Below are 12,763 nucleotides of genomic sequence, written 5' to 3'. Positions count from 1 at the left end.
GCATAACTGATAAAGTTGTAGTACTAATATACTGATGAATTAACTCACAGAAATCATTTGAAAAACCAAAATGTTGAAGTACCTTAATCAAGAAAGACCACTCCAACCTGTCGAATACTTTTGACATGTCTAGTTTTAAGGCCAGCCAACCAGATTATCCTCTTTTCTTCTTTATAGAATGGATAATTTCTTGAGCAATAACAGTGTTATCACTAATGAGCCTTCCTGAGACATAAGTTGCTTGGAAAGGAGATATAATATTATCCATGATTGGTTTCATTTTGTTGACAATGACTTTGGAGATTATCTTGTAAGAAGTATTACATAAACCAATGGGTCTGAAATCACTTGCATTGATTGCTTTCTTCTTCTTGGGAATAAGAGAAATGTAAGTGTTGTTGATCTGTTTAAGGATATGTTTTGTTTAAAAAAATCTCTTAACCATTAAACAGACATCATCACCCACAATATGCCATTGAATTTTAAGGAAACCTGCTTGGAAGCCTTCAGGGAAAGGAGCACTCCAGTTCTCCATGCTTTTAAGAGTGTTGAAGATTTTATCATTAGAAGGAATTATGGTGAGCATAAAATTATCTTCAGCTGAGATGATGGAAGGAAGAACATCATAAAAAATTTCCTCAAGAACTGGATTAGTTGACGTACTAATACTTTTAAAATGCTCTGACATGTGAGTTGAGATATCTTCCCTTATTACCAGCCATTTGTTGTCACTGTCTTGTATGGAATCTATGTTGTTTCTGGATTTCCTTTTGTTGACTTTGGAGTGGAAGTAATTGCTGTTGTTGTCCATGTCTTTAATGAAATGATCTCTAGACTTATGTTGATAGAACTCACTTTTAATCTTATGCCATTTACTTAATTCCTTGTTGATGTTAAGAACTTCCTCATTTGTCACGGGATCTGGAGGGCTCTCTTGTAATATGCTTAACTCTTTCTGCAACTTGTCTACTTTCTGATTAATGTACCAAAATGTTCCTTATATTCCATAAGGACAACATCTTTCTTGTAACTTGCAGTTTGTTAACTAACTGAAAAGCAGGAGAGCCATTGACACTAGATTTCCATGCATTAGCAATAACAGTAACACAAGAAGAATCATTCAACCAAGTTAAAAAGAACTTGAAAGGTTTCCAACAACTGGGAGCATTAACATTAGATTCAAACATGATAGGGATATGGTCACTGCCTACTTGATTAAGATGATAAAGTTTTCTATTTGGAAAATTTAGTGACCAACTGATATTCCCTAAGACCATGTCAATCCTAGATATTTTTGTTCCAGTACCCATGTTATTGTTGGTCCAAGTATAGTCCTTACCAACAAAGCCTAGATCCTCTAGACCATTAGTGGTAATAAAATTGCTAACCCAACTATCTGTATAAGTAGGAGCATGAGTCTCATTGTCTGGCAAGTGGAAATTGAGGTGTCCTATAACTAACCATGGGCTAGAATTTTCAGAACTTATTTGATGGATGTAATCCCATTGTTCTTTTTTCCTAGTGGAATTTGATTGACCATACATACATGTTATCAAAATTTCAGGTTTACTAAGATCAATTTGAACCATAATGTTGAACACATTATGAGATTTATCAACCACATCACAGGTGAAGCCACTTTTCCATAGAAGGGATAGACCACCAGGAAAGCCCTTGATGCTCAATATAGTCACAGTTTGGGTAATGGTATTTTTTCAATAAAGGCATGCAAACTTGTCTACTTATTTTTGTTTCACACAAGAAAATAATGTCATGGTTCTGGGTTTTAATCAAGTCACTTCAATGATTTCTGGTATCTGAGTTCTTAAACCCTTGAACGTTCCACGAGATTACTTTCACGTTTGCAATTGAGTTTAGACGAATGATGAGAAGGAAAATTCTTACAGGACTGCAGTGCAAGGTACGGCAACACAGATGAGTATTAAAGAACCATGCAAAGGTGATACGTAAAAATTCAAATATGCATGAGGAAATAAGTGTCTGAGTAATAAATGAGGTCAAACATACCTAGTTTTTTGTGACAATGACTAATGATATGAAAAATTAAAAACTTATAATTTCAATAAATAAGATTAGAGTTTACCTGTTTTTCCAGTTCTGCATTGAAAGCTTTTGTGTCTATGATTGTGACCCCCTGAGCCGTTTGATTGTTCATGATGATGTCAATGTTACTAGACGATGAGGCAGTGTCGCTCTCTTCCTGGATCAGCTCGTTATCTTCCATAGCTCTTTGTCTTTTGCCTAGCCTGATATCATCTTCACCTTCAACATCCTTTAGAAGGAAATTCATATTCACTGCCACTCCATATTTTTGTGGGACAAAAAGAGTAGATATCACAAAACTCTTTAAATTCTTCCTAGCAGCAGGAACCTTTGAAGTTGAGGCTGGGACAATACTTTTTCTGAGACTGTTTGCATTATCAAAGAAATATGGTTTGTCATGAGCCTTGGCTAAGAAAACTGCAGCATCTTTACATGCTCCTCTGCAATGCTTGAGTACATAGCATCCCGTGCAAATTCCACTAGGTTGGCGTTCATAGAAGAACTTGATCCATCGAGTAAGACCAGCATTAGTGATTTCTTTGACTCATCTTCTTAGAGGATTAGTGAGATCATTGTTCACGCACACTTTGACTGGGTCACTGCCTATAGGTATAACATCTTTTGGATGCAAAGCTACCACCTCTCCCATAATTTCTCCAATTTTTGTGACTGCATCCATATTCATATGCTCAAGAAGCAAAAAAGGTAGTTGTATCCATAATTGTTGAAAACCCCATTGCTTCTCAGTATAGACCATGTCAGGAATATAGTCATGAACCACTAACAGATGTTTGTTGACATTCCACGGACGCTCATTAATGACTCTGTTCAGAAGATCTCATTTACTGAACTTAAAGATCATTATGTTTGGATCGATTTCTACAATTCTAACATCTTCTGGTGTCATAAATGGCCAAGTGAAACCTATCCATTTTTCCACAGTTTCAACCTTCATTCTTCCTTCGATGATGATTTTGCCTATAACACTTGTTTCCCAGTTGTTTTTCTCTTCCTCTCCTTCAACATCATTATGATTATAAATGACAATCTCATTAGTACCACCAAGATCCAATGCAACTCGCTTGAATTTGTTAACCAGAGCAGCAACTGATTCACTACTTTCGCCTTCCATTGTAAGGTTTTTGTTTCTAGGGTTTATGGGAAAAGGTTTCTGACTGTGAGAAAGTTGTTGCTGAGGCTTAAAAAGACTGTGATTAAGGATAATTCTCATTATAACTAATTAAGAATAATTCTCATTATAATTGTGATCTTTTTGAAGAATAATTCTCCGTGACTTTGAAGATAATCATCATTATAACTAATTAAAAGAATATCTTTTTGAATACGGAAACTCGAATATCTGGTGTTGACTCTCCGATAATTAGGAGCCAGCATATACCAAATTGAATGCTGACTAATTTGAATTTTTTGAAATTTCAAAATTTCAAAAGGAAAGTAAGGCGGGATTTTAGGTGGTATTGACTTGGTGGATCGGTGCGGATGAACCCTGATATTGAACTCTTACCATTGACATCATCACAAACAATCATATCAATCAAACGTATGATTAAAACAAGCTCTACAAACGCCATAATCACAATACTAAAATAGGCAAACACCATTAGAGACATCAAAAGTTGTAAACACATAATGGAAAAAACAAGAAGGATTAGTGATTCATATTAAGCTTGGAAAAGACTAATAAAGTTACTTAAAAGAATGAAAAACTTGAGAGTTATGAAAGTTAAGATTAAAACAGATGAAAAAGACTGAGAAAGTGTTTAAACATAATCAAGAGAAAAATTACTGAGATAACTAAGATGATCAAAAGAGGGAAACAGTGAGTGTATTTGCAAACAGAGTTAACTCATCTGTGTTTTGGCCAACACCTCTAGTGATTTATTGATCAAAACAAAACAAAACAAAACAAAACAAAACAAAAAACGGCAGTGCTATTTGGCTCCCTAATTTCCACCTTCTTATTCTCCTCTCTACGATCTAAACCCCATATTAGGGGAATGGTGAACCCCATCTGAACCTGAATTCGAATCTCGATGTGGGGCTTAGATTGTAGGGAGGTGAAGAATAGGGAGCCAACTAGCAATTCTGGGAAAGAAAAAAAAAACTCTAGTGATTTCTGCCAATTGTTGATGCTGACGTGTTATCTCCCGGGGCCTTTGCTTTTTCTTTTTTTGGTAAATAAGTGACAGAATGAAAAAATGATTTACTAGCATGTGCGTAGAACTATCCACAACCCCCGAATTCTCTTATTACTTTCTAATGGCCCTGTTTTGTTCCAACACAATCAAAAACATTACTCATTATCACAGTGGTCACCATCAAACTGGAAATGAAAATCAAAATTACCATCATCAACATGAATGGTAAATCGGGACTATCGAGGAGTTTTTATTCTAAGGCATAATGGTGACGCTTGGAGATGATTTATATGTTGTTGTTGTTTTTTTATGGAAGATGATTTATATGTTAAGTGCCTATGATTTTTCCATGGATGACACTTTTAAACAGGACTTTCCCTTCAGCCTTTCAGTTTTTATTCTAAGACAAGTACCGTGCTTAGGACAAAAACCCATCACAGAAACTCGTAATTTGTGTGCCTGAACCTGAACGAATATGAAAATAATTTAGACAACGTAAACCAGCCAAGATCGTGTCCATAGAAGGTGGAAAACTGCAGGTGAACGTGTTTAGCGAGTATTTTAAAATGTCTTTAATCCCTTTTTTTTTTCTCGTTAAAAAATGTCTGTAATTTGCAACTTCGTGCAGCTTCACCATTATGGCATTCTCTGCATTCCCATGCTCCAATCCATATATATATATATATATATATATCTGTTACAGTACTCACCAACAACACCATTTTCAGATTATACTACTATTTAGATTCTCTTTCCATTAGCAAATTGCAGCACAAGTTGACAAACAAATCCCCAAGCGCTGGCACTGCATTCTGAAGTGATAAACTTTAAAAAGGAGTAAAAATGGTAATTTTATTATTAAAAACCTGACTCACAAAGACTGACCCTCTCTTTTCCTTCTTTCAAGAAAGGGAATCCATACTCCACCACCACTACTACAGTACTACTCCAAGTATTAGTTTGAGGGTTTTGTCATGTGTGAGTCAGTGAAGTGTCCTCCCTCGGTCCCTCTGGACTCTGGACCCTCCTCTCTTTAAGATTTTGAGTTTAATATCAACACAACCGTCTAACAGCAACCACTGTCACGATCAAATTTGGGTACTAACCCAAATTTGGTCCCAGAAAGTGCCGCAGTGGTGAGGAGTAAAGCCATATTTAGTCCAGAGAATTAGGGTTTGTGACCAAATATGGTCGCCAACCCAGACTAAAATGATCAATAGTGGGACGGGGTTATTACGAGCGTATGAATCGAGACGGAAGTATAGTGGGCGCTTCACACCGGGCGTATGTATAAAGAACGTATGATATTGGGGCGGATGTATACAGAGCATTTGAATTAGGCGTATTTATAAACACCGTCGGGCCATACGGAGATAAAACATACGCCCCATAGCAGGCGTAATTAGAATGTACGTCCCAATGGGGCGCAGTTATTAAAAACGCCTGGTTTGGGCGCATGTATTACGTGCGCCTGTGTGAGGCGCATGTATTATGAGCGTCTGTGTGATGCGCATGTATTATGAGCGTCTGGAATGGGCGCATGTATTGTGAGCGTTTGTTAGCAGGCGCAACTTTAATTTACGCCTGCTTTGGGCGCATGTATTACGAGCGTCTGTTACCAGGCATACACCCAGACGTGCGCCAACGGTTATATTTTGGAACTGATTTTCTGATTTTCTGATTTTCCGACCGTTTCAGGCTCCATTGGACCTTTACCTTTGCGTTTCTTATTATTCATCTTTTTTCCTTGTGCAAATCTCGACGTTATTCTGCTCAACATCTGAGCACGATATAAATACAAGTTAGTGATTGTTTTTTCAGCAGTACAACAGTACCCTCCATTTTAACAGATTTGCAACAACTGAGTTAGCAAATCAGCAAAAAATGAACAAATCAACATCTGTTATGCTTAAAGAAATCAAATTCCACCCAAAAACAAATCAAGAAAATTACGCCTAATTAACCTAATTACTTAGGAATAAAAACCATACCTTTAATCTTCAATCAAATTTCCCCGCACCCAATTAACGAATTAGATTACTCGTTTCTTTCACAAGAACATAGATTAATGGCCATCACATGAGATTTAGGAAGAAAATTTGCCCTAGATTTTTACTTAGGTTTCGTCGTCGTTTTTTTTTTCTTTTGTAAACATAGGTTATGTAGAAAGAGGAGGAGAAGAGATAATAACGTGTATATCCAGACGGTCTTTCTAAAAACGCCCAACTCAGACGGATATTCTATGCACGCTCCACTCAGACGCTGCTTCTATAAACGCCCCACTCAGACGCTGCTTCTATAAGCGCCCCACTCAGACGGATTTTTAATAAACGCCCGACACAGACGCACAATCCATCTACGCCTGAACTAGACGCACTTTCTATGTCCGCCCAACACAGACGCACCTTCCATATCCGCCCTACCCAGACGCACCTTCTATGTCCGCCCGAGTCATACGCACTTTCTATCTCCGTGTGTATCAGACGCACATAACTTCTCCGTCCCAGTAGACGCACTTCCCATCGCCGTCCCATGTTAGGCGTGAACTATACCTACGCCTCAATCAGGCGCACGTAATAACTCCGTTTCATTCAGACGCATATTTTAAAGAACGCTCGGTCAAGAAACGTGAGTATAAGTTCTGTTTGCACCAAGCGTTCATATAAGTTACGCTTCACCAAATTTTGGTCGTCCCCCATTGCGCTTGAACACCCAGAATACCAAATTTTTTTAGCTTTTAGTCTGGTTTTTGGTATTTGGTCCGTCTCATGACTGTGGTTGCTCTAACCACAATCGTTTGTCTCTGCCTAAAACACATAGAAACCATCCATAGCCAAGCAAAAGGTTTTGAGGTGGGGGTCAAAAACAAAATCTGATATGATCTCTCAGTAATGACTAATCAGAAACTCTCAAAGGATGGTGGATGGATATAGACACCTTCTTCTTCTGCTGCTTCTTCTTCAACTTTATGATTCTGACATTTCATGGATACATGTGTTTTCTCTCACAAAACCTTAGATCAAGTTATGATATGTAAAATTCTTCCTTGGTAAAAATAGAAAGAAAAAAACAGACAGTAGAATTTTTGATTACTACAAAACAGAAGATACAAAGCTGAGTGACCTGCAAACCTGATCAACAGAGTTATGGCCCAACCTGTCCTTTACTTCCAATTCTCTATTATTGAACTTTGGGGGTCCAGAAATAGTGAGTCAATAGTTGTAGCATCTTCAATCACATTCATGAACAAAATGTTTTCTTTACTAAGCATGAAACTGTCTTAGGTTCAAGTTTGTTTTTCGCAAACTCAGCTCTTAGTCATGTATCAGACTGAGTCTTGTCATGCTCGACTAACATTTACATACTCAACAAAAAATAATGTGCAGCTCAGGTGAGCCAAATTCAGAGAAATCAAACTTACGATTCTACTAGTCGCAATGACTTTGTGAACCCAAACGACGCCACGATGCCACCTTCACTGAACTGTTGGAGACTGGAAAAATAGCAGACACCACAATGCCACCTTCAGTGAACTGTTGGAGACTGAAAAAATAGCAGAAACACCACAATGCCACCTTCAGTGAACTGTTGGAGACTGAAAAATAGCAGAGAAAATACAATATGGGAACAATCAACTTTCATTAGATGAGAATGCTTATAGCCCTTGCAGAAGAAAATAGCAGAGGTAGTACAATCATGGGAACAATCAACTTCCATTAGATGAGAATACTAGTAAACCTTACAGAAGAAGAACAAAAACTAATAAAACATATCAACAACTAATTCATCAACTAAAGAACTTAATATCCTTTTCTCTACATCTAATCCAACTTCAAATTCTTCAGGTTCAAATTCAAGCCATCTCCCAAACTGACTACTCATATCCTTGTCGACAACATCATCCATGGCTCTCCATACTGAAACCTCCTTGTAAACCTCATTTGCCAACCAATCTGTTCTCCTCACCATTGCTAACCCCTTTGCCCATTTTGCACTCCCCCCACCAACGTATCTTCTGCATCTCAAATCCAAACATTCACCTACACAATCAAATAATGTTCTGCGTCGGAGCTTGCTTTCTTTTTCATCCTCTACAGCGGAAACTCGTGGCCAATATTTTCGACTTTCCAATTGGTCAAATAGATGAGGATTTATGATTTCACGGGCTCGACCCAATGTGAAATCCTTAAACATCAACTCTACATTGGATAGTATTTCTCTAACATACTCTAGCTCCCACTTGTCTGATCTTGTGTAATCTGTGGCACCGAATGTTATTGTTTGCTCACAACTCACACCAGCTCTAAATGGGAACGATGCTGAATCAGATAACTCGGTCTCGAACTCCACTGATGGAAACTTCTTAGGACAATTTGAGCTAACCTGTAGTTCAGCTTCAACTGATGAACATTGTTTCCCACCTTAAGAAGAGAGAGAAAGTAAATTTTATTTCGGATCACACCTCAGTATTTTTTAGTAGTAAAATGAAAGAAAGCAACACCAAACTCAAAAGGAACAATTGAAGAGCGTAGCTGTACCATTCATAAAGTAACTATCCCCACTATCTGAAGAGATGCAACTTTCATTTGAGAAAGATGATTCAAGAGTTGATACCGGACTAGGATGTCGAAAATCGAGCTCTTTTGTTCTCGTTTCGCTGTTGTTGTTGCTGCTGCTGCTGCAACTGCTATACTTCCCAACATCTTCAATACCCTGAATAATATGATCACATTTCAGTACAATGGACAATAATCCAAGGGATAAAAAAAAGGAGGATAACATTCTTCTACATAACGAGATATTTACAAAATATGGCAGTATTGGCAGACAATGTAGTTTCTAGAGCTATTCGCTTTCAGTGAAATTGAAAAGAAATAAAAAGCCTTTAATAGGAAGGCTTAAAACCAAAACCAAAACCAAAACCACTTAAATGACTTATTTGAAAACATCTACAACAACTAGGCATTAGTCATCAATTCCACCATGAATGACCCTAATACAGGTGCAAATTGTATTTACTTTTTTCAGATAGCTATTACTTTTGTATATATCTATAACAGGTAAAAACGAAAGTTAATTACAATAAATACATCAACTTAGCAATAGCATGAAATAGTTTGAACTGTGATGGGTAAATGCAGCAGAAATCTTAAAGATAAAATGAAGAATGTTTTGAAATGGGAAAAAGTAGTGTGGACAAAGAAGACCTACTTGCAACTTATGCCAATCAATTGAGGAGCAGTTGGAGTCAGATTGGCTACACGATACAGAAGTAACATCACTCCTTGATTTGCTACGGGAAGAAGACTCAACTCCAAACGTTAGCTCTTTTATTTTTTGTTCCAAGAGAACACTCAAAGCATCTCCTCCTATCCCATTCAATCCCAGGGAAGGTGACCTTGTATATTTTACATCAGTGAGAGTTTCCTCCCTATTGGAATCCGTACAAAAGTTGATATTTCTCTCCACCACCTGACCAGAGGATTGAGATCCAGAACATGGTCTCTTCAGAGGAGAAGTGAATGTAAAAGAAACAACATCCATACCACTTCCTCTGTGATCATATGCCCGCTTGAGCTGCGCATCTAATGCTGCATTAGACTGTCGAGGCAGCTGATCTCTATCAACAGAACCAGTGTCACTAAAGTTACTTTTTTCGAATTGGGAATCGCTTTCTATAGGCCGTTTCTTTCGTGGAACATTCTTTGTTTTTGACGCGGCTGCCTCTTTTTCGTGATCATCACTCTCTAAGACTGTCCTCCTGACCCCAACTTTGGAAGTCCCTGCAACCTTACTTGGGGCTTTATCCCTGCTGGAAGAAGATAGAGGTTTCCTACCTTGTTGGTGAGGAACCGAAGGCTTTAATTGTGGTCTATCTCTAATTGTCTGGCTATTCTGTTTCTGGTTATTCTGCCTGAGTACGCCAGAGGTGCGATCCAAGGCCGGCTTCTTCCGCGTACTGTTTTGAGCATTCATTTGGCTCTTGATTGGCTTATTCGACTTAAACTCATGTCTGTCTTTATGGGTCGTAACACTTCTACTGCTTGTTGAACTCAATGCTTCTCTTCTCTGAACATTAACTTTTGCTTGCACAGCTAATGAGACAGATTTTCCTTTGGTCTTCAATCCAGCAGAATGACTTTCATCTGAATATGTCGAACTCTTTACTTGCGGCACGTCATCTGATCCATTCCAGCTTTTGTTCATTGACTGCCCTTTAAGATATTTAGCAGCATTGGATTCAGTGGACCTTCGGGATGATTCTGGGAGCTTAGATGGCCTTTGGCTAGCTTCCATTTTCTCCTTCAAATCCCGAATTTTTATAGGAACCGAAGGAGACCCAAGAGACGGCATCTTGTTCCTGTTAGTTACCTGATGCCCCCTTCCGATAATCCTTGATGCTTCCTCCATTATTTGAGCAGCAGCCTTGCTTGGGATAAATCCAGGGTTTTTGATAGGCGACAAAAGCTTATGGTGGGTGATTGAAATGGCCTTAACTGATCTTGGAGGTAGTACTTCACTTTGGAACCTGTCAATTGGCCTGTTTAGGTTGTGTTGAGGTCTCATTTCAACTGGCTTCTCAGCATATCTCTCACTTTCAGTGCACTGGTAGCCAGAACGAACGAATTCATTCCCATACAGAACCTCTGGAGTTCTCCTGTAATGAAAATCCTGAAGAGATCTGGAATCAGAAAGAGGACTAGAGTAGGGCTCAGCAATATCAGAAGTGGGTAAGCAATCCAATCCCATAAGCCTGGCTACAACCCCAGGAGCTTTAGTTCCGTATCCATCTTCGTCGGTCACTGAAGAAGCACAACTATAATCACTCCTTTCTCTGAGAGTTGATCTTCCATAGAAATCATCATCAACCTAAGTAGAAAGAAAGTAAATAAATAAATCTTACTAATCAAAACAAATGCGTTAAAAATAATGTAGCAGGACAGGAAACAATTAGCAAATACCCACCTGACTAAGCTGTGATGTAGTGGAATTCCCTTCACTTCTTTTTCCCTGTTTCGACCCCTCTATAAAATACCACCCCAAGAAAAAAGCATTGATAATCAAGTACTGAAATATGGATCATAGTTCTCCAAGACAATACAGATTTCATTTTACATTTCAGCATATGTTCCATTGACTCAGTGAAAATCATCAATCATTTGCACATATTTAATTCGACAATGCAGGTTTTATTATGTAGTTATCATTATTGTAATCATCACAATATGATGGCTAAAATTACCTGGTGACTTGTTGGAAAAAAGCTTCTTCCTTGACTTCCCATTCCAATCAAATAGTTGAAGGAATCCACCAACATAACGTCCTCCTCCACCCTTTGAACCTTGTTTTTGACCCCCCATTTCTTACACCGTAATCATCAACACACTAGAATAGTCAATACAAAAGATCCAGCTACACGAAATCCATCTGCAACTTTATCCAAACACTTATCAATCAATTGATCAACAAAAACTTAATCAATTACAGTCATGCATAATAAATTAAACCCAAAATCAAATCAATACTAATCCTTAAGCTTAATCCTTAATAGATCCCCATACAGAGCATAGATCAAAAATCAATCATTTCACCCAGAAAAATCACTACGAATATTCGATTTTTATTATGAATATTAACTTTTTTAGATCAAACATCAAAATCCCGGGTATATACAGTAAAGATGCTACCTTTATGCAAACAAAAGATTACCAAAGTAGAGATCTGAAAAAAGAACTTACAAGAATGATGAGAATAAGAGATCTGAACTTTCTCCTCATCAACAAAAATGCTCTCCGCTGCAGACAGTAAGTAAATCAATGGGGTTTTGAGTTTTAGGGTTTTACAACACAGAAATGATTCAGGAGTTACTGTGAGAGAGAAAGAGAAACAGAGATTTGTATAAAGAAAAAAGAAAAGAAATATTGGAAGCAAAGGGAAGAGTGAAATGCGTAGTTGGAGCATTAAATGGAGGCAGCAGAAGAGAAGAAGAAACAATTGGAGCCAGCCATTTAAAATACCATTAGATTTTGAAAATAAAAATTCCAAGGAAAATAACAAAAATGACGATGATATAATAATGATAAATTCATAACGTCTCTTTTTGGTCATGGGTTTTCGAAGTAAAAGTAAGTGTGATCGAGGAATTTCAAATTCTTGGAGCTGGAGGAGAGAGAGTGGGGGCTTTGGAAGGTCAAAAGTCAAGCGAGTCAATGCCTGGTTCTGTTTTTCTCGAGACTTTTTTGTTTTTTCGTTGATTCCCACTCATTAGCGATAAGCAATCACCAAGTATAAGCTGGATCCAATGTTTTAGTTTTGATTTATGCAATGGATTTGTAATTTGGGTTTGGTCTTAAACAGGGACAACTTCTGTGATGAATTGATTTTCTCATGCATTAAAGAAAAATCAACATCTTTTCAAATATTTCAAAGGAATTATGAATACTACTGATTACTTACTAGTCACTAATTTGAAATGTTTCCAAGCTTATCATATTCCAATGACTATGTTTCCTCTTGGATTCCAGAATTAAAAACAAGGA

At 37.7% G+C, this 12,763-nt stretch overlaps 1 protein-coding gene across 2 annotated transcripts; it reads right to left on the bottom strand.

Annotated features, from left to right (window-relative positions):
• Nucleotides 1-7,917: 7,917 nt before the first annotated feature.
• On the bottom strand, nucleotides 7,918-12,293 carry LOC113346866. Of its 2 annotated transcripts, none has more exons than XM_026590407.1 (6): nucleotides 11,963-12,293; nucleotides 11,467-11,657; nucleotides 11,190-11,248; nucleotides 9,435-11,093; nucleotides 8,762-8,936; nucleotides 7,918-8,644 (listed from the first exon to the last, which is right to left on the bottom strand). In XM_026590407.1, exons 2-6 carry the CDS (start codon nucleotides 11,582-11,584, stop codon nucleotides 7,983-7,985), a joined length of 2,673 nt encoding a protein of 890 aa, XP_026446192.1. In that variant the 5' UTR covers nucleotides 11,585-11,657; nucleotides 11,963-12,293; the 3' UTR covers nucleotides 7,918-7,982. The 2 variants fall into 2 exon arrangements, with proteins under 2 accessions (XP_026446192.1, XP_026446193.1); XM_026590408.1 differs by having other exon boundaries at nucleotides 11,467-11,651.
• Between the last annotated feature and the right edge of the window lie 470 nt (nucleotides 12,294-12,763).

The sequence above is a fragment of the Papaver somniferum genome, chromosome 2, assembly GCF_003573695.1.
Source record: "Papaver somniferum cultivar HN1 chromosome 2, ASM357369v1, whole genome shotgun sequence".
Lineage (NCBI taxonomy): Eukaryota > Viridiplantae > Streptophyta > Magnoliopsida > Ranunculales > Papaveraceae > Papaver > Papaver somniferum.
The sequence above is the reverse complement of the archived record's forward strand: the minus strand, read 5'-3'. Positions and strand labels throughout refer to the sequence as shown.